Genomic DNA, 23,250 nt, shown 5'->3' with positions numbered 1-23,250 from the left:
CTGTATGCATTGGGTTTGATAAACTTCTGCCTAAATTGTAAATTAGATCAGAAGTAATCGTCTATTTGAAGTGAATATTGAGCGGCAGGACTGAACAGAGAGTGAGTGCAGTTTTTGTGCGGGTGTCTGTCACTGTGACTACAGCAGTGGGTCACGGTGCTGCGCACAGCGACATCCTCACACAAAAACCTCAGAGAAAGAGTTTGCTCAAATTGGTGATCAGGGCCACAGCAGGATTGTCAACTTAAATGAGGCTTAAATAAAACAAAATATTAGTTTGTGAAAAGATATAAAAATCTTCCACTTTATCTCTGTGGACCGACACGCTCAATGTGCCCAGAGGGTTTAAAAGTGTTCCGATCCTCTTTATAAATGTAATGACCAGGACAAGCTGAAATAACTCAGATTCGCTCTTGGAAGAGACCGAGTTAGTTTTTTGAGTGAACAGTGAAATTAAATCTCTGTATTTTACAGTTAACAGTCTGCCGCAGTATTTGACACGCTGTGTCTCACTGTGATAACTGGAGCACAGCAGTTACTGTCAATACAAAAAGCCCTTCAGCACCAATTAACTGAGGCTGGGTCAGTGCTCGCTTTTACAATCCAACTTTATTCACAGTGAAGTATTATTTATGTCCAGCTCTGACAAAATGACAATAATTAATATGGAAAATCTGTGATAATACTTCACTCATTAGTTCGTGATTTCAATAACATGTTCATGTGTTACTCTGAAATATAAAACATTAGGGTCATTTCTGAACAGCAAGCGATCTCCACAAGCACAATTCTAGTTTAATGAAAATTTACCGTGACTTTACCTTGTCTCTGGTTTGTGAATATTTAAAATAATGGTGGATTTTTGTCTATTTTGTGCAGGTGCGGTTATTGCACGGAGCTGCCCAGGGAATGTGACACTGTGACTATCTCGACTACTGGGGACAGGGGACCATGGTGACGGTGACTGCAGGTAAGAACCATTCTATTATTTATGAACTGTTTTACTTGAGTCTTTATTTTATTTATTTATTTCTACTTTAACTATGCATTCATTCACTGAATTGCGGGTTTGCTGGATTCTGTATTGAGATTTTGTTGTAATGTTTCATGTGATTCTGCTGAAAAAGAAATTATTCTGTCTCTTGACAAAAGGTTCTGCTGAGGGATTCAGTCCCTGGTTGTTGTGATTTAATGTTTATTTGCTGAGGATACTGTGGCCGGGTTACTTTAAATGCCCAACGCCTGTTAAACAGTTTGGTATTTCTGCAATGTTTAATCTCGGTGACACCTGGTGGCTGCAGGTTTTACCGCCTCCTGCACAAGTGTTAGAAATCTACCCAATATTCACAAAGTATGCTGCAGTATCTGTGTCAATTTATTGAACACTTCCCGCGTATTGACAATGCTGATGACATTCTTCCATATTTCTGTTTGTTTTAATTGTTCATTCACTTGCTGAAAGGCGGATTTGGTGGGTTCTAGATATAAATTTTCTTGAAATGCTGTTTGATTCTGTTGAAAGTGTTTGTAGAATTGAGCTGGTTCTCCATGAGACGAGTTTCAGCCCCTCGGTGATGTGATTTGGTGTTTTCTGCTGAGGAGATTGTGTCTGGGTGATTTTGAATGAGTAAAGTTTGTGAAACGGTTCTGGCGTTTCTATGTTCTTTATACTCGGTGATACTGAGCGTTTCCATGTTTTCTAATTGAACGAAAACAGTACACGTATTTGAAACTGCTTGGCACACGATTGCAGGTGGAAAACAGTCAGGGGATTAGAGTCTTTTTTTAAAGTGATGATTGGAGATTAAAGTAAACCTCGGTTTAAAATGCTCTTTCCGAACATAATTTGTTACTGCAATTACGGCCTGGCTTTTCTTCAATGTTCCATCTTGGTGGGATTGATGGATGCAGCTTTTATCTCTCCTGTCAACTGTTTAAATGCGTTTGAAATATGGTCCAACATGAATAAAATGTGGTAAAGTTTCAAAAATATTTTGCACATACCCCCACATCCTCACAATGATATTACTGTTATTCTGTATTTCTATTTAGTTTGAAAATTCATACATTTGGTAGCGAACTGGTTTGCTGGATTCGATATTCAGATGTTTTTGAAATGTTACATTTGATTCTGTTGAATGTAGAATTGAGCTGCTTCTCAATGAAACGGGTTCAGTCCTTACGGTGAGTTTTGGTGTTTTGCTGCTGCGGAGATGGTGTGTCTGGGTGACTTTGAATAAGTACAATTTGTGAAGCGGTTTTCTGTTTCTACGTTGTTTCTGCATTGTTCAAATTGGGTGACATTGAGCAGTTACACGTTTTCTGGTTAAATGTAAAAAGGTTTGCGCGTTTGAATCTCCTTGAAACACAATTGTAGGGAATAAACGCGGCAGGTTTCGAAAATAAAGAAAGGAATTAAAGATTTGATAGACGTTTTTAAATTTTCCCTAATGCTTACTGATTAAACGGAACCATGACTTCATTCAGAACGCAATTCGTTACTGCAGTCTGAAACTATTTAATCAAAACGTTTTCAAATTAGTCAGTAAAATTAATATAGCATCAACAATTATAATGTGGCATTATAACCATATTATCCAAATATGTTTTCATGTAACATCATTAATCATCAATCTCCTTCCACAATTCTGCTGTGCTCTGCACATCATTAGCATGACCGGAAAAGTTTCACAATAATTTGTGATTATTTATGAAACTGTTTTAATAATAACATACTGATTCTACAGCACTGTTCAGTTACACAAGATATATTTGAATTATTTTTTATTTCTCTGATTACGTTTGGAGTATAGGAGTTTTATATTGCAGTTTGACAATTTATGTATCCGGTTATTGTGCAACAGCTGGAATATTATCTCTTCAACGTCATTTGTAGTTGTCTCTGACCTAATCATAAAGAGTTTTCCCAGAGGTGGAAGTCGCTGACAGTGCAGGAATTGTTCTTATGATTTTATCTAAATTGTAGGAATGTTCATACTGCACAGCGCTGGAGATTGACAAGTAAACGCTTGAAATTCAAATAGATTAATTTAATTACAAAAGGAGAATATTAGCTTTGCAATAATAATAATATCCTGTCTCGCAGAGCTGTGCTGTACACAATATAACATTATAGAAATAACACAAATTATACAATAGAAGAATAGATTATATCTGGCCTCAAGCTTATTTCTTATTAAATCGTAAATTGAATAAGAACATTTCTCCATCATTTTTTCATTATGTTTCAGTGCTGTAGAGGATCTGACTGAGTTTATTTCATTAAGTTTTGCACTGATTAATTTGGATCTCCTTTCTTTAAGCAATATTTTCAATAATAAAGTTAATCGAATTGCCTGAATGATTAAATCTCGGAAATACTTTTATTGATCACAAACTACCAAGGGCTTTATTGTTATATATACATAGTTTCGAGTTACAATAGTTTAGCAATTCGGGAGTACCGCTTTAACAAACAGATGATATATTACACATGTCTGAATTATTCCATCCGATTATTTGAAATTTTATATTTAATTAAATCCAAATTATTTAACAAATTTCAGGCAGGAGCCTGAATTACAGATAACCATTTTTTATTATTTATATTTTCGAGTACAAATCAGCTGACAGGTCAACTAATTGACAATTGGCAATAACTTGCAATACGACATTAGTACTAACTAATTCAACTTAAATTAACTCCTACAATTGAGTAGCATACTGGCGTGTTATATCAAAGCTATTGGAGAACGTTTAATTGTACTGAAAATAATTTAGAAAACAATACATTTATTTGCTCCAGTTGATGAGGTGGCCCGCCTCCATTGTTTTGTTGATTGTATTTAATTAAGACATTGGATCAAATCAGGTAATCAGTTTCCAATGTGAATGTTTCCTGGTTTGTTTACTTCTTATCAAACACTGGATCTCTGTCACGGACATTAAACTCCCCTCAATCTGTTGTATTTAATGTGTTCATTCTCAGTGATACTACATTTTGCCCAGTTCAGACAGACAGGGGAAATAGCTGAAAGGCGAAGGGAGTTTGAAATTAATATCAGTTTAATTTCAAAGAGGTTATTGTATTTCTTCTGTCGTAAGTTGACCATTTATCAATTAGTATCAAGCAGTTTAAATGATTCTTTCCCTGTGTTTCAGAGTGAAATTTGATATACTAGGCACTCTCTCATCCGCAGACTGTTTCTCCCTCACACACACCCTCTCTCCCAGAAACCCGGACTATTCCTCAAACACACAGACACTCTCATATGCACAATAGCTCTTCAAAAACACAGTCTCTCTCACACACACTCGGTCACACACACACGCACTGCCTCACACACCCATTCTCTAACATACTCTCTGCCTCCAACTTTCTCTCTCTCCAACTCTACCTCACACACAAACAGACTGTCACTCGCTCTCTCACATACTTAGGCACGTTATCTCCCTTTCTCTTTCACACATTTTCTCTCTCACAATCATTTTTCCCGCACACCTCACACACATTCTTTCTCACAACTGGCCTCTCAACTACACATTCATACTCGCTCACACGCACACTCACACAAGCAGTCTCACTCACAAAAATAGTACATACCTTACACACTCTCACAAACATACACACATGCATTATCTCCCTCTTTAGTTCTATTTCATACACCCATTCTCTCGCTCACATGCATTTACTCTCACTCAGACTCAAACACATGTGCACACTCGTTCACACACACTGTCACACAAACAGTCTCACTCACAAAAATAGTATGTAAATCTCACACACTCTCTCTCACATACACTCTCTCTTACACGTTTTACCAATCTCACTCACATACAGACGCATTCACAGATACACACTCTCACACAAATGCACTCTCGCACACATTATCTCTTGCACACACACTCGTTCACACACATGCTCTGTCACACACATCTCTCTCACATGAAAACGCTCTCTCACATACAGGCTGCCTCACACATGCACTCTCTCACTCATACGCTCTCTCTCACACTCGCTCTGGCATGCATGGTCTCTCACACGCACGCTCTCACACCCATGCTCTCTCACACACGCCCTCTCAAACACGGCCTCTCGCACAGACATGCTCTCTTGTACTCCTGCTCTCTCACACGTATATCCTCTCTTGCATACATGGTCTCTCATACACATGTCTTATACTCATACTCACACTCTCTCGCACACACTCTCTCACTCACTTGCTCACTCACACTCATGCTCGCTTATACACATGCTCACTCATGCACATGCTTTCTCACACACATGCTCCGTTGCACACATACTCTCTCACACACATGTACTCTACCACACATGGTTTCTCACACACACGCTCTCGCACACATGTATCTTTCACACTCACGCTCTCTTGCACACACGCTCCCTGACACACATGTCCTCTCACTCACATGCTCTCTCATACAATTGCTCTCTCACATACACGCTCTCTCATACACTCACTCTCTCACAGTCATGCTCTCACCCACCCACACTCTCTCACACACAAGCTCTCTCACACACATGCTCTATCATTCGCCCTTGCACACAAGCTCTCTCACACACATGCTCTATCATTCTCTCTTGCGCACACGCTCTCTCACACACATGCTCTCTCGTACTCATGTTTTCTCACACACATGCTCTCTCACACATGCTCTCTCGAACTCATGCTCTATCACACATGCATTCTCACACACATGTTCGTTTGCACACATGCTCTCATGTGCACACATTCTCTCACACACATGCTCTCTCACACATATATGCTCTCTTGCACACATGCTCTCCCACACATGTTCTGTTACACACACTCACACACACATGCTCTCACACACATGATCTCTCGCACACATGCTCTCTCACATACATGCTGTCTCACTCACATGCTTTGGTGCATACATGCTCTCCCACACACATGCTCTCTTGTGAAAGCACTCTTTCACACACATGCTCTCTCACACACACAATTTTGCACATACAGTCTCTCTCCTGTGCACACTGTTTTGCTCCCTCACACACACACACCCTCTCGCTCGCGCAAATACATACAGATATTCTCTCACACACAGATACTCTCTCACACACAGATACTCTCTCGCACACACACTCACACGTGGACTCTCTCTCTCCCACTCTCTTGATCCATCTCTCGCAGAAACACACACACGCATTCACACGCATGCATGCAGACTCATACATAGACACAGTCATGGGTTCTCAGACACATACCCAAATTCTCCCTCACACACACACACACTCAGACACGCACACCCTTTCAGATACACAGGTGAGAGCGACTGAACTAACATCAATAATAATAATCATTATTATTGTCACAAGTAGGCTTACATTAACACTGCAATGAAGTTACTGTGAAAAGCCCCCAGTCACCACACTCTGGCGCCTGTTCGGGTACACAGAGGGAGAATTCGGAATATACAAACCACCTAACAGGTCGATTTTCGGGACTTGTGGGAGGAAACCGGATCACCCGGATAAAACCCACGCAGACTCTGGGGAGGACGTGCAGACTCCGCACTGGCAATGACCCAAGTGGGAATCGAACCCGGGTCCCTGGTGCTGTGAAGCAACAGGGTTAACCACTGTGCTGCCGTGCCGCCAAATCAAGGCAGCATTGAAACGTGTGACCTCAAGCAGCCCAACCAAAGAATGAATGGATGGGAATCAGGGGAAGAATCTTCGCTGGTTGGAGTCACAACCAGCACCAAGGTGGATGGATTCCATTGCTGGAGGCCAATCAGCTCAGTTCCAGGACATCACTGCGAGACTTCTTCAGGGCAGTGTTCCAGGTCCAGCCATCTTCAGCTTGTTCATCAATGACCTTCTTTCCATCATCAGGTCTGAACAGGGGTTGATGGCAGATGATTGCACCATGCTCAGCACAATTTGCAACTGTGCAGTCACTAAATAAACCTGTAAATAAAGCAACATGGAGGCTCTATCCGGTTCTGGCTGACAAGTGGTAAGTAACAGTCTAGTCACCCAATTGAAGGCAATGCCCACCACCGCCCCTTGACATTCACTGGCAATACCATCATTGAATCCCCACTAACAACCTCCTGGTGATTAACATGGACCAGAAAGTGATCTGGGTGAGTCATATAAATGTTGAGGCCAGAAGAACAGATCAAAGGTGAGGAATCCTGCGGTGAAAAACTCATCTGCTGACTCCCCAAAGCCTGTCCGCCATTTAAAGATCCGCTGCAGAAGCTCATCATGTCTCCCTAGACAGCACCTTCCAAACCCATGACAGCGGCCACCTGGACAAGGACAGCAGAGACATGGGAACACCACCAACTGGAAGTTCAATCCCAAGCCATTCAGCATCATGACTATAAAATATATCTCCGTTCCTGCACTGCCGCTGGTTCAAAATCATGTAACTGACTCGGGGAAACACCACATGGACTGCAATGGTTAAATAAGGAAGCTCGCCACCTTCTCAAAGGCAATGAGGGATGGAAGATAAATGCTGGCCGAGCCAGAGACGCCTACATCACAAGAATGAATAAACACAACACACTCTCTCTGACACAATATGACAAGAATTCTACGGGCAGAAAAATCCCATTTACAAAATGAAAATCCGTTAAGTTACAGGAATGCTCATTGTCCCAGTTCTAAATTGTTTTGTGGAAAATGAAATTGCATCGGCATTAAAGCAGCTGGCCAGTGATCTACACTGCTGTCTGACTGTACACAGCCGGTGTTACTGAAAGTATTAAAGCAGCTGCCCACTGATCTACACTGCTGTCTGACTGTACACAGCCGGTGTTACTGAAAGTATTAAAGCAGCTGTCCAGTGATCTACACTGCTGTCTGACTGTACACAGCCGGTGTTACTGAAAGTATTAAAGCAGCTGCCCAGTGATCTACACTGCTGTCTGACTTTACACAGCCGGTGTTACTGAAAGTATTAAAGCTGCTGCCCAGTGATCTACACTGCTGTCTGACTGTACACAGCCGGTGTGACTGAAAGTATTAAAGCAGCTGCTCAGTGATCTACACTGCTGTCTGACTTTACACAGCCGGTGTTACTGAAAGTATAAAAGCAGCTGCTCAGTGATCTACACTGCTGTCTGACTTTACACAGCCGGTGTTACTGAAAGTATTAAAGCAGCTGCCCAGTGATCTACACTGCTGTCTGACTTTACACAGCCAGTGTTACTGAAAGTATTAAAGCAGCTGTCCAGTGATCTACACTGCTGTCTGACTGTTCACAGCCCGTGTTACTGAAAGTATTAAAGCAGCTGTCCAGTGATCTACACTGCTGTCTGACTGTACACAGCCGGTGTAACTGAAAGTATTAAAGCAGCTGTCCAGTGATCTACACTGCTGTCTGACTGTACACAGCCGGTGTAACTGAAAGTATTAAAGCAGCTGTCCAGTGATCTACACTGCTGTCTGACTGTACACAGCCGGTGTTACTGAAAGTATTAAAGCAGCTGTCCAGTGATCTACACTGCTGTCTGACTGTACACAGCCGGTGTTACTGAAAGTATTAAAGCAGCTGCCCAGTGATCTACACTGCTGTCTGACTGTACACAGCCGGTGTTACTGAAAGCTGATCAATGTGGAGAATCAGGACAGGATCGATGGAGAGGAAGAGGAGGAGGTGGAGGTGGTGGACCCGAATGGAGGAGCCCCAAGCTCGGCTGTGGACAACAGGCAACAGAAAGCTGAGCCTGAGCGGAAAATCATCCCAAGAAACATCGTCCCAATGTGCTGGGAGCACCTGGGAATGATCACTCACCCACACTCACTCACGTACCCTCACTCACCATTCTCACCGTCACTCATTGACCCTCACTCAACCATCCTCAATGATACACCTTTCCTTAACCACCCTCACACGCAGCCTCACACTCCCACCCTCATTCACCTACCGTCATTCACCCCCCTGACACACTCTCACTGACCCGCCCTCACTCTCACACCCTCACACACACACTCACACATCCTCATTCAGCAACACTCACTGTCATTGACTCACCCATAGACGCCCAAACTAACTCTCACCCTCACTCACACACTCTCACCCACTCATCCTCAAACACCCACCCATCCTCACCCCCACCCCCCTCATTCAGGCTCTCACCCTCACTCAGTCACCCACCCACACTCACTCCCCCACCTCACACACTCTCACTGACCCGCCCTCACTCTCACACCCTCACACACACACATCCTCATTCAGCAACACTCACTGTCATTGACTCACCCTTAGACGCCCAAACTAACTCTCACCCTCACTCACACACTCTCACCCACTCATCCTCAAACACCCACCCATCCTCACTCATCCTCACCCATTCTCAATCAGGCTCTCACCCTCACTCAGCCACCCACCCACACTCATTCGCCCACCCTCACCCACCCATCCGAACCCACCCTCACTCCCCATCATTCAGGCTCTCATCCTCACTCAGTCATTCACACCCCCCCCCACTCACCCGCCCTCACAAGCCCTCATTCTGTAAACCAACCTCACACACCCTCACTCACCCACCCTCCCTGACACACTCTCACTCACCCACCCTCAGAAACCCTCAATCACCCACCCTCACACACCCTCACTCCCCCACCCTCACACAGCCTCAATCACCCACCCTCACACACCCTCACACCCCCACCCTCACACACCCTCACTCACCCACCCTCCCTGACACACTCTCATTCACACACCCTCACACACCCTCCCCCACCTTCACACACCCTCAGTCACCCATACTCCCACGCCATCACTCACCCACCCTCCCTGACACACTCACTCACCCACCCTCACACACCCTCACTTCCCCACCCTCATGCTCCCTCACTCCCCCACCCCCCACCCTCACACACTCTCACTCATCCACCCTCACTCACACACCCTCCCTGACACACGCTCACACACCCACCCTCCCTCACACGCCTCACACACTCTTGCTCACACGCCTCGCACACTCTCACTCGCCCACCCTAGGTCACCAACCCTCCCTGACACATTCTCACTCACCCACCCTCACTCTCACCCTCACGCACACTCACCCATCCTTATTCAGCACCACTCACCGTTATTGACTCACCCTTACACGCCCAACCTAACTCGTTCACCCTCACTCACACACTCTCAACCACTCATCCTCAAACGCCCACCCATCCTCACCCACCCTCATTCAGGCTCTCAACCTCACTCAGTCACCCACCCACGCCCACTTGCTCACCCTCACAGACCCTCACTCACCCACCCTCACACATTCTCACTCACCCACCCTCACACACCCTCACTCACCCACCCTCACACACCCTCATTCAGTAAGCTACCGTCACTCACTCATCCTCAAACACCTACGTATCCTCACTCACCCTCATTCAGGCGCTCACACTCACTCACTCTCCCACCCACACTCACGTTCTCACTCACCTACCCTCACTCAGCCGCCCTCCCTGACACACCCTCACTCACCCACCCTCACTTACCCACCCACCCTGACACACTCTCACTCACCCACCCTCACTCAATCGTCCCTCAACCACCCTCACTCGTTCACCCTCACTCACCCACGCTCACTGACTTCCCCTCATTCATTCACCCACTACATTCACTCACCAGCAGTCGACCCCCTGACTCACTCACCCTCATTCACCCACCCTCGCTCACCCACCCTCACTCACTCACCCTCACTCACTGACCCTCGCTCACTCACCTTCACTGACTCTCACTACACAACCTCACTCACCCAGAGTCACACATTCTCTGCGTCTCACTCACTCTCCCTCACACACCCTTCATTTGTCCTCGGTGACATACCTACCCTCACTCAGTCAGTCACCCCTGATCCGCCACTTATCAACATTCATACATCCTCAATCACCCAACTCACTCACCCTCACTCAGTTACTCACTAACCCACACTCACTCTCCTACCCTCACTCAGTTACGCACTCACCCACACTCACTCTCCTACCCTCACTCAGTTACTCACTAACCCACACTCACTCTCCTACCCTCACTCAGTTACTCACTCACCCACACTCACTCTCCTACCCTCACTCGGTTACTCACTCACCCGCACTCACTCTCCTACCCTCACTCGGTTACTCACTAACCCACACTCACTCTCCTACCCTCACTCAGTTACTCACTAACCCACACTCACTCTCCTACCCTCACTCGGTTACGCACTCACCCACACTCACTCTCCTACCCTCACTCAGTTACTCACTCACCCACACTCACTCTCCTACCCTCACTCAGTTACTCACTCACCCGCACTCACTCTCCTACCCTCACTCAGTTACTCACTCATCCTCTCTCACTCATGCCCAGGAAATGGGCAAGGGAGCGGCTGCATCGAGAGAGGAATGGAGAACTGGAGCGAAACTGATGACGAGTGGCGCCCGAATGTGGCTGCATGACACGGGACTGCCGGGAGCCGGGGAAAGTGCAGAGAGCCGGGGAAAGACCCCGGAGCCGGGAGAAAGCGCCAAAGCGGTGGAAAAGAGCAAAGAGGCGGCGAAAAGGCAGAGTTGGGAGGAAAGCATCGAGATGCAGGGGAAAGGACAGAAATGTAGGGGAATAGACCGAGATGCAGCGGAACACACAGAGTCGTAGAAAAGGACAGAGAGTTGGAAAGAAGTGGAGAGAGCAAGGGAAAGGTGCAGAGAGCCGATGGGGATGGGGGGCGGTGGGGGGGGGGGGGGGGGGGGTGGTGGTGGTGGTGAGAGTGCGTGGACCGGGGAAAGTGAAGAGAGCCGGGGGATGTGTAGAGAGCCGGGAGCGGGGGAGGGGGACGGGGACGGGGGGGGGGGGGGGTGGAGTGCAGGGAGCCGGGGATGTGCAGAGAGCCGGGTGAAGGAGCACAGAGCCGGGGGAAGTGCTGAGAACCGGAAGAAAGTCCATGGAGTGGGCGATAAGCGGTAAGAATCGGAGTAAAGCGCACAGTGCTGGCGAAAACCTCAAAAAGCCCGCACAAAGTGCCAGGGACCGGGAAAAGCACAAAGAACTGGGAAAAGTGCAGCACACCTGGGCAAAGCACTAAAGAGCAGGAAGAAAATGCAGAGTCGAGAGAAAGTGCAGAGATGCGGAGGAAAGCGCAGAGAGCCGTGGAAAAGAGCAGAGAGCTAAACGAAAGTGAAGGGACCAGGAGAAAGGTACAGAAATCCAGCGGGAACCGCAGAGAGATGGGGGAACGAGCAGGGAGCGCGGAGCGGGTGCGGGGGGATTGCAGACAGCCCGGTCTCAGTGACAGGCGGAATATGGAGTTAACACCACAATCAGCACAGCCAGGAGCTTACTGAATGGGGGAGGAGGCTCGACCGACTGAATGGCCGCCTCCCTCATGATCTTAAAATTAGAGAATGTTGCAATTACTCAAATGTAGAACCTTATTGTAATTATATAAATGTGCATTCCGAAGGTATTTTTGAAGCAATGCCACTATTCTCTAGTTTGGAGAATGGGGGTAGTGAAATGGAGAGAGGAGGTGGTATCAGTAAATTTGAACAAAGGGAATTTCCCAAAACTGCAAAGATACAAATGAAGAGACAACATCTTTAACACAAATTGATTGTGGCGTACACAGCTCAGCTAGCTGGATTGTGACGTAGACAGCTCAGTTAGCTGGATTGTGACGTACACAGCTCAGCTAGCTGGATTGTGACGTAGACAGCTCAGTTAGCTGGATTGTGACGTACACAGCTCAGTGAGCTGGATTGTAACGTACACAGCTCAGTGAGCTGGATTGTGACGTACACAGCTCAGTTAGCTGGAGTGTGACGTACACAGCTCAGCTAGCTGGATTGTGACGTACGCAGCTCAGTTAGCTGGACTGTGGCGTACACAGCTCAGTTAGCTGGAGTGTGGCGTACACAGCTCAGCTAGCTGGACTGTGACGTACACAGCTCAGTTAGCTGGAGTGTGACGTACACAGCTCAGCTAGTTGGATTGTGATGTACACAGCTCAGTTAGCTGGATTGTGACGTATACAGCTCAATTAGCTGGATTGTGACATACACAGCTCAGCTAGCTGGATTGTGACGTACACAGCTCAGTTAGCTGGAGTGTGACGTACACAGCTCAGCTAGCTGGATTGTGACGTACACAGCTCAGTTAGCTGCAGTGTGACGTACACAGCTCAGCTAGCTGGATTGTGACGTACACAGCTCAGTTAGCTGGATTGTGACGTATACAGCTCAATTAGCTGGATTGTGACATACACAGCTCAGCTAGCTGGATTGTGACGTACACAGCTCAGCTAGCTGGATTGTGACGTACACAGCTCAGTTAGCTGCAGTGTGACGTACACAGCTCAGCTAGCTGGATTGTGACGTACGCAGCTCAGTTAGCTGGACTGTGGCGTACACAGCTCAGTTAGCTGGAGTGTGACGTACACGGCTCAGCTAGCTGGATTGCGAAGTACGCAGCTCAGTTAGCAGAACTGTGGCGTACACAGCTCAGTTAGCTGGAATGTGACGTACACAGCTCAGTTAGCTGGATTGTGACGTACACAGCTCAGTTAGCTGGATTGTGACGTACACAGCTCAGTTAGCTGGATTGTGACATATACAGCTCAGTTAGTTGGATTGTGACGTACACAGCTCAGTGAGCTGGATTGTGACGTACACAGCTCAGTTAGCTGGATTGTGATGTCCACAGCTCAGTTAGCTGGATTGTCATGTACACAGCTCAGTTAGCTGGATTGTGATGTACACAGCTCAGTTAGCTGGATTGTGACGCACACAGCTCAGTGAGCTGGATTGTGACGTACACAGCTCAGTTAGCTGGATTGTGACATACACAGCTCAGTTAGCTGGATTGTGACGTACACAGCTCAGTTAGCTGGATTGTGACGTACACAGCTCAATTAGCTGGATTGTGACATACACAACTCAGTTAGCTGGATTGTGACGTACACAGCTCAGTTAGCTGGATTGTGACGTACCCTGCTCAGTCAGCTGGATTGTGACGTACACAGCTCAGTTAGCTGGATTGTCATGTACACAGCTCAGTGAGCTGGATTGTGACGTACACAGCTCAGTTAGCTGGATTGTGAAGTACACAGCTCTGTTAGCTGGATTGTGACGTACACAGCTCAGATAGCTGGATTGTGAAGTACACAGCTCTGTTAGCTGGATTGTGACGTACACAGCTCAGTTGGCTGGACTGTGATGTACACAACTCAGTTAGCTGGATTGTGACGTACACAGCTCAGTTAGCTGGATTGTGACGTACCCAGCTCAGTTAGCTGGATTGTGAAGTACACAGCTTTGCTAGCTGGATTGTGACGTACACAGCTCAGTTAGCTGGATTGTGATGTACACAGCTCAGTTAGCTGGATTGTCATGTACACAGCTCAGTTAGCTGGATTGTGACGTACACAGCTCAGTTAGCTGGATTGTGACGTACACAGCTCAGTTTGCTGGATTGTGACATACACATGTCAGTTAGCTGGATTGTGACGTCCACAGATCAGTTAACTGGATTGTGACGTACGCAGCTCAGTTAGCTGGATTGTGACGTACACAGCTCAGTTAGCTGGATTGTGACGTACACAGCTCAATTAGCTGGATTGTGACGTACACATCTCAGTTAGCTGGATTGTGACGTCCACAGATCAGTTAGCTGGATTGTGACGTACGCGCTCAGTTAGCTGGATTGTGACGTACACAGCTCAGTGAGCTGGATTGTGACGTACACAGCTCAGTTAGCTGAATTGTGACGTACACAGCTCAGTTAGCTGGATTGTGACGTACACAGCTCAGTTAGCTGGATTGTGACGTACACAGCTCAGATAGCTGGATTGTGAAGTACACAGCTCTGTTAGCTGGATTGTGACGTACACAGCTCAGTTAGCTGGATTGTGATGTACACAGCTCAGTTAGCTGGATTGTGACGTACACAGCTCAGCTAGCTGGATTGTGACGTACACAGCTCAGTTAGCTGGATTGTGACGTACACAGCTCAGTTAGCTGGATTGTGACGTACACAGCTCAGTTAGCTGGATTGTGACGTACGCAGCTCAGTTAGCTGGATTGTGACGTACACAGCTCAGCTAGCTGGATTGTGACGTACACAGCTCAGCTAGCTGGATTGTGACGTATACGACTCAGTTAGCTGGACGGCTGGTTTGTGATGAAGAGCGATCCCAACAGCGCGGATTCAATTGTTGTACCGGCTGGGGATATTCATAAAGAGGGTGTGGTGACCCTCAGGTTAAATCACCACCAGTCAGCTCTCAGAAGGAAAGGGCAGTCCCCGGGACTATGGCAACATTTCTATTTTATTTTACATGGTGGCTGAAATAATGGGGGAAACTCTCTGCTCCTCTCCTTCAATCCAATGACAGTTACATCATTCAGGCGGCATCAAATGTTATTTTTTGTATGTGTTAGAAACGGAGAAAGGGATGCGAGTTTCTAATGAAGCGGCAAAGAGATGGTGATTCTCAAATCATAGAACTAATAGACGCTGAAATATGGATGTAACAGTTAATGAGAACATGTTAAGTTAAATGCATCGTCACATTTTGATGTGCTTGGTAACTTATAGATCACAAATAACAGAGTCTAACTTGTTGAATGGGCCATTCTTTCCCAGCAACACCGTCTCCGCCCACTCTCTACAGCCTGGTCTCCTCCTGTCAGCAACACAACAATGACGGCTCCGTGACCTTCGGCTGTTTGGCGATGGACTACTCCCCAGAAATCACCAGCCTTACCTGGAAGAAAGATGGGCAGCTGATCACCACTGGAGTTAAGAAATACCCGTCAGTGAGAAACAAGAAGGGAACCTACACCCTGAGCAGCCAGTTAACCATCACCGAGTCAGAGGGGGGATGCAGCAAAATCAGCTGTGAGGTTCGACACAGCGGCTCAGACAAGAGCATTGGAATTCCATGTAAGTTTTGTGGAATCTGTGAGAAACAGATGCTTTGATTACTTTATTTACATCTTTGGTGATTACACATTTATGGTTCTCTGCATAGTTCTGATTCCTGCGCGAAATAGTGACCACAGAGAAACTGTTAAAATATAATTCGTCATTTTATTCGTTACAACATCTTCTTCAAGAAATGTCTAACTTGTGTTTCTTGAAGGCCCTCCACCTGTCAACACTCCAAATGTTCTCCTCACCGTGAGTTCCAATGAAGAAATCTCAAGACAGAAATTTGCAACCATGGTCTGTTCAATCAACGATTTCCAGCCAAAGTCAATGACGGTAAAGTGGCTGAAGAATGGACAACCCATGGGTTCAGGGTTTGTCACCTCGCCCCCCTGTGAAGTGAACGGGAACTTCTCGGCGAGCAGTCGGCTGACAGTCTCCGCTCGGGAATGGTTCAGCAAAGCCGTCTATACCTGCCTGGTCACTCATCAAGAGGTCACCCAAAGTCGCAACATCACCGCGTCTGGTAAGAGACTCAAACAGAGGAAACAATAAATCATCCTGCACTCTGATGTTAATCCAAATCAGGAATTTACTGAAGTTAGTGCAAAGCACAGAATAACTTCTAATTTACTGCCATGTCGTTTGTGTTTCATTCTGATGTAAGAGCTGCATGAGGGTTGCTAATCATTCACGATTTTATGAATATAGAAATAAATGTATCCGTATAATTTGAAGTCATTTAGTGAGTGAGGTGAATGAATGAAATGAAAATCGCTTCTTGTCACAAGTAGGCTTCAAATGAAGTTACTGTGAAAAGCCCCTAGTCGCCACATTCCGGCGCCTGTTCGGGGAGGCTGGTACGGGAATTGGACCCGCGCTGGTGGCCTGCCTTAGTCTGCTTTAAAAGCCAGCGATTTAGCCCCGTGCTAAACCAGCCCCTGGGGTACTTGATGCCAGCTTTATCCTGAGACAGCTGATTATATTTGAGTCAGTGGGTGTCTCAAACACTTAACTGATAACAGCTCCGGGGTAAAGTGTTGGAAAGTTCATCCAACCTATTTATGGATCAGCCGCCAGTACTTCGTTCCTGAGATCAGGAATGGAATATTTGTATTGGGAATGCTGAAATACTGATTCGTTAGAACGATATCGGGGCTGACTGTATTTCACAATGAGAATAGTTTTCACAAACCAAACTGGTTTTCCATTGCTTACAGAAGATTAAAGGCGATCTTTAGAGGTTGATGTTTCTAAGTTGATTTATTCCCATGTAGAGTGAAGGCTGAGTACTGCTGCCCTGATTCTGAAGATCAAACTTGGGTTAATTTCCACTTTTTTCATTCGCAGATCCTTCCGGTTGCACTGATGCCTCAGTAACAATACTGCCACCACCAATAGAACAGGTCTTACTGGAGGCGACTGTAACCTTAACCTGCGTCATTTCGAAGGCTCCTTATGGAGTCAACGTGTCCTGGAGTGAAGCAAAGAAGCCGCTGAAATCAGAGATTGCCGACCAGCCTGGGGCAGATACTGAAAGCGTGGTCAGCAAATTAAACATCTCGACACAAGCCTGGCTGAGTGGTGCTGTGTTTGACTGTGTGGCGAGCCATCAGGACCTGCCAACTCCTTTAAGAATTTCAATCCACAAAAAAATAGGTGGGTAGAGAGATTGAAGCAGTAAGTGAGTCATTGTGTCTATTTCTAGTGTCAGTGCAGCGGTCAGTATTTAGCATTCAGGGTATTTATGGTCCATTCTGATTGGGAATTCCACTAACTAAATACTCTGGGCGATTAGAGTTTAAGGGGGAAATTGATATGCAGATGAACGAACAATGAATTGAAAGCAGTGATATTGGGTTTAGATGGAGCGAGACCATAGACCACAAGACTTAGGAACAGACATAGGCCATTGGGCCCATCAACACCGGTCCAGCCGGCAGTGAGGTCATGACTGGTCTGATGTGATAATCTTCAACTCCTCTTTCCCGACTTATCCCCATATCTCTTGACGCCTTTACTGATTTAAAATATTTCTCTCTCAACCTTGAACATATTGAACAACCCAGAATCTACTGCCCCCGGGTTAAATAATTCCACAGCTTCACTACTCTCTGAGAGAGGAAGTCCACCTCATCTCTTTGTTAAATGGGAGAACCCTCACTTTGTGATCCTGCGCTCTGGTCCTAGACGCTCCCACAGGGGAAAACAACCTCCCAGCGTCTATCCTAAGAAGCTCCCTGAAAATCTTTCATGTCTCGATTAGGTCGCCTTCATTCTTCTAAACTCCAATCAGTACAGCCCAGCCTACTTACCCTCTCCCCATAAGAAAATCCCTCCATACTCGCGATCAACCTCGTGATCCTTCTCTGGACTGCCTTCAAAACCAATCTGTCTTCCGTAGATAAGGGCACCGAGACTATTCAAAGTATACCAGGTGTCGACTAACTAGTGCCTTGTATAGTTTTAGCCAGACTTCCCCATGTTTATATTCTATTTCCTTTGAAATAAATGTCAACATTCAATTTGTCTCCATATTACCTGCAGAACTTGCTTTGTGTGGTTTCTGCACGGGGGCCCCCAATTCCCCCGTTACTTCAGCTTTATCCAGTATTCCTCCATCTAAATTTGTTCGGCACTGATTTCGCCTTCACGAGGCCGCGCTGACTCTGTTGATTATATTGTGTATTTCTAAATGCTCAGCGATTGGATCCGTTATAATGGACTCGAACCGTTTCCCACTGACAGATGTTAAGGTCACTGGCCGATAGTTACCTGTTTTTGTCTCCCTCCCTTTTGAATAAGGGTGTTACATTGGCAGTTTCCCAATCCTTTGGGAGTAAGGTGGGATGAGCTTGGTGTGGAGCTTATACACCAGCACAGAACAGGCGGGCCGAATGGCCTGTTTCCCTGCTGTACACTTTCTGAAACTTTCGAATCCAATATCCGTAAATTCTCAGGGAAAAGGCTTGTGTCCACCTCTGCTCCGAGCTATGAAACCGGACAGATCCCAAAGTGGAAAATGGAAACCTTTAAAATCCAACACAAAACACATTTCTCTCACATCTAACCCGCGGTTCCAATGTCTCCCGAATTCCCCATTTTACTGACATCTATTGTACATCTTCTGCAGATCCCAATCCGCGGGAACCGTCCGTCTCTGTCCTCCTGCCCTCGGCTGAAGACGTCTCCGCTCAGAGATTCGTCTCCCTCAGCTGCTTAGTGAGAGGTTTCTCCCCCCGAGAGATCTTCGTCAAGTGGACCGTCAATGACAAGCCGGTGAATCCCGGGAACTACAAGAACACCGAGGTGATGGCGGAGAACGGCAATAGCTCCTTCTTCATGTACAGCCTGTTATCCATTGCAGCGGAGGAGTGGGCCAGCGGCGCTTCTTACTCCTGTGTGGTGGGACATGAAGCCATCCCCTTGAAGATCATCAACAGAACGGTTGATAAATCCAGCGGTAAACCGAGTTTTGTGAACATTTCCCTCGCTCTGATGGACACCGTTAATTCATGTCAATGAGAATCTATCAATTGCATTTCGAACTAAATTAAAAATAATAAAGTTTTTTTTCCTCTAATTGTGATTTAAATGCACAGCCGCTTAATTAATGGAGCTTCGACTTTGCTGATATTAGATCTGTTCAAGGAGATCAAGATTTCTACAGGCCTCAGCCCCAAGTCTGATACAACCAGAGCTCCGAGCTCAGATGCACCCTGGGTCAGAGACAGAGTAAAATTCATTCATTGCAGTATTCACAAAATATATTCATTGACTTTCTTCCCGCTGAGGAGAAATCGGACAATTTCCCATTTCAGACAGACAAACACATCACATTTAGATCTCGGTGTTCCTGCTTCTCCCATTGCCCATCCCTTTAAAATTGATGTCAGCTTAAAATTGCTGCATCACACCCACTGGGAACTGAATTGAGAATCAAACAGAAACAAGGACCAACAATCGCCCATCACGGAGAGGGGAAAGAGAAATTGTTAATCCATTATATCTCCACCTCTCCTACAAAATCAGGAGGAGGGGCGTTAGTTAATCCACTGTCCCCCCACCTCCCCAACAGAGACAGGAGGAGGGGCATTAATTAATGCACTCTACTGCCACTTCCTCAAAAGAGAGAGGAAGGGGCATAAATTAATCCACTGCAACCACACTTCCCAAACAGAGAGGGGGAGGGGTTATAGTTAATCGACTGCACCCCCACTTCTCCAACAGAGAGTGGGGAATGGACGTTCGCTAATGCCCTGCACCCCAACTCCCTAACAAAGAGGAAGGGACTTAGTGAACCCACTATACCCCTCACTTCCACACCAAAGCATGGGGGCAGTAGTTAATCCAGTGTATCACCACGCCCCAACAAATAGTGGGGGAGGAGCATTAATTAACCCTGTACCCCCACTTTCCCACCAAAGAGCTGGGACATTAGTTAATTCACTGTACAGCCGCTTCCAACAAAGAGAGGGGGGGGGCCTAAATAAATGCACTGTCAGCCCACTTCCCCAACAGAGAGAGGGGGATGGGCATTATAAACCCATTTTACCTCCACTTTCCCGACCAAAAGAGAAGGAATGTGATGAGTGAACTCTCTGTATCTCCACCTCCTCAGCAGGGGGAACCCAAAGAGAATTTGTTCAGCTGGCCAGAGAGGGAGAGACTATTAAATCACTATCCACCTACTCCCCAAGCAGGGAATTTGGGAGTGGATGTGTCTCTACACTAAGGATTCAGTTACTGACATTACAAGATGGCTTGTAGCTTACTGGCTGAAGATTTTAAAAGCCCATCATGCTAAATATGTTCTTAAACTATCTATTCACGCAACATATTTTTCTTTAGCACCCTTGTTCCTCTTATCCATATGCGACAACTGATTTCCCAAAATCCAAATCCAGATGGTGATTGAATTCTCCCTGGGTTTTCACTGTTCTCTCCTGAGGCACTTCCTTGTATTTTTGCATTCTGTCAATGATGTCAGCTTGCACCTCACAGAAAACACATTTATAAGCAGAAAGTTCAACATATTCCACATCGGTACCAATAATACCCACAACTGGCAAAGCTACAGGCAGCTGATACAAATACACAGACAGATAAAGACACAAACACTAAACATACATGCACACGTACACACACCCACAACCATATACATGAGCACACATAGACACAAACACACACATAGATGTACACATAGAAACACATGCATACATATACACACAAACAAACAAAAATTTACAAACATGCACATAAACACAAACAAGCACACGTTTATGTACACAAAGACACTCGTGTACACACACACAAATCCACACACACAAGCCGGCATGCACAAACATGCACATACATCCACATGTCCACACAGACACACAAATATGCAAACACAAACATATAAAACCATACACGCAGACTGACCCAAGAATATGAAACACAACTGTAAGCAATAACATATACATAATAGTAAAAATAAAGTTTATTGTCACAAGAAGGCTTACATTAACACTGCAAGAAGTTACTGTGAAAAAACCCTAGTCGCCACACTCTTGGCGCCTGTTCGGGTACACAGAGGGAAAATTTTGAATGTCCAAATTACCTCATAAGCACATCTTTCGGGACTTGTGGGAAGAAACCGGAGCACCGGACGAAACCCACACGGACACAGGGAGAACGTGCAGACTCCGCACAGACAGTAACCCAAGCCAGGAATCGAACCTGGGACTCTGGCGCTGTGAAGCAACAGTGCTAACCACTGTGCTACCGCGCCGCCCGTAATCGCACAATTTCACAATGACAGAAATATTTCCATTAAAACAGAGACAATAATCCACATTAACACACTAATGGGCGCATGTAGTTACATATTAACAGATTCGTACTCACGCTCATACAAACACACATGAATACACATGGAGGCGTCAATACACAGCAATAGATATAAACAAACATCAACGCACAAATAGCACTGCTGCCTCACAGCGCCAGAAACCCGGGTTCAATTCCAGCCTCGGGTGATTGTCCGTGTTGAGTTTCCACATTCTCCCGTGTCCGTGTTTCCTCCGCGTGCTCCAGTTTCCTCCCACAGTCCAAAGATGTGCAGGTTAGGGGGATTAGCCATGCTAGATCACCCCTTCGCGCCCAAAACGTTAGGTGGTGTTACGAGGTTCTGGGGATAGGGGAGGGCGTGCACCGTGCACCTCGGTAGGGTGTTCTTTCGGAGGGTCGGTGCAGACTCAATAGGCCGAATGGCCTCGTTCTCCACTGTAGGGATTATATGATGATGATTCTGTGATGAAATACGCGCATTGACACACACAAACGCATTTATCCAGACACAAACATTAAGACACTGGCATGCATGTTGAACGCAAAAAGACACATTAACACATATATTACTGGACAGGAAAGTATAAACACATATTAACACAGGCAATAATATATAAACATAGATTTCAACACATACACATACAATATATCACTCATATATACACATTGACAGAAGGCAAACAAAGTTCACACACAGGCGCTGACACACAAATACACAGACCAATACTCATTGACACGATGAACACACAGTGAACCTACACAGACATCTGGACACACAACAGAGGAGTAAATCAAAACACGGAATTTCGCATCGACACAGACACAAAAGCTAAGGAACAAACAGAAACGGCAGGCAATGGCGGCACGGTGGCATAGTGGTTAGCGCTGCTGCCTCACGCCACCATGGACCTGGGGTTGATCCCGCTCCTGGGTCCCTGGCCCAGTGGAGTTTTCACATTCTCCCATGACCCGTGGGTCTCACCCCGACAACCCAAAGATGTGCAAGGTAGGTGGATTGGCCAGGCTAAATTGCCCCTTAATTAGAAAAAAAAAGTTAAAGACATCAATTTCTGAGTGTCACGAACTCAACAGTAGATATGCAATGACAAATATATTAAAGAATGAATTAGCAGCGGGAGAAAATGAAACGAGAATATTAAAAATATATCCTGGATTAATAAACAATCTGATTATATTTATTTGCTCTATCCCCGTAGATACCACAGATCACACCTGGACTGAAGACGATGAGGATGATAACGGGAACATCTGGACAACCGCTTCCACATTCATCACCCTGTTCTTCCTGAGCATTTCCTACAGCGCTGCAGTCACTCTGGTGAAGGTGAGAAGATTCAATCCACTCACACTTCAAACTGACAGAAGCCGTTTCAAAAATCTCTAAATGTTTGATTGATTAAAAACTCTAACATCAATGTCCCCGATCATAAACATCTGCTTCATCATTTTCTCTCTCTTTTACAGATCAAGTGATCGGTTGACGTTCGGACGC

The 23,250-nt window shown here is 45.9% G+C and overlaps 1 gene segment (V, D, J or C); it reads left to right on the top strand.

Annotated features, from left to right (window-relative positions):
• Positions 1-924: 924 nt before the first annotated feature.
• Positions 925-19,488, top strand: LOC140418550 (Ig heavy chain C region-like). The segment is given in 5 exon segments: positions 925-970; positions 15,621-15,920; positions 16,120-16,431; positions 17,256-17,564; positions 19,039-19,488. Coding segments are annotated over 5 exon segments (1,332 nt in total).
• The last annotated feature ends 3,762 nt before the right edge of the window (positions 19,489-23,250 follow it).

The sequence above is a fragment of the Scyliorhinus torazame genome, chromosome 5 (assembly GCF_047496885.1).
Source record: "Scyliorhinus torazame isolate Kashiwa2021f chromosome 5, sScyTor2.1, whole genome shotgun sequence".
In the NCBI taxonomy this organism is placed as follows: Eukaryota; Metazoa; Chordata; class Chondrichthyes; order Carcharhiniformes; family Scyliorhinidae; genus Scyliorhinus; species Scyliorhinus torazame.
This window is presented reverse-complemented; position numbering and strand designations above follow the sequence as displayed.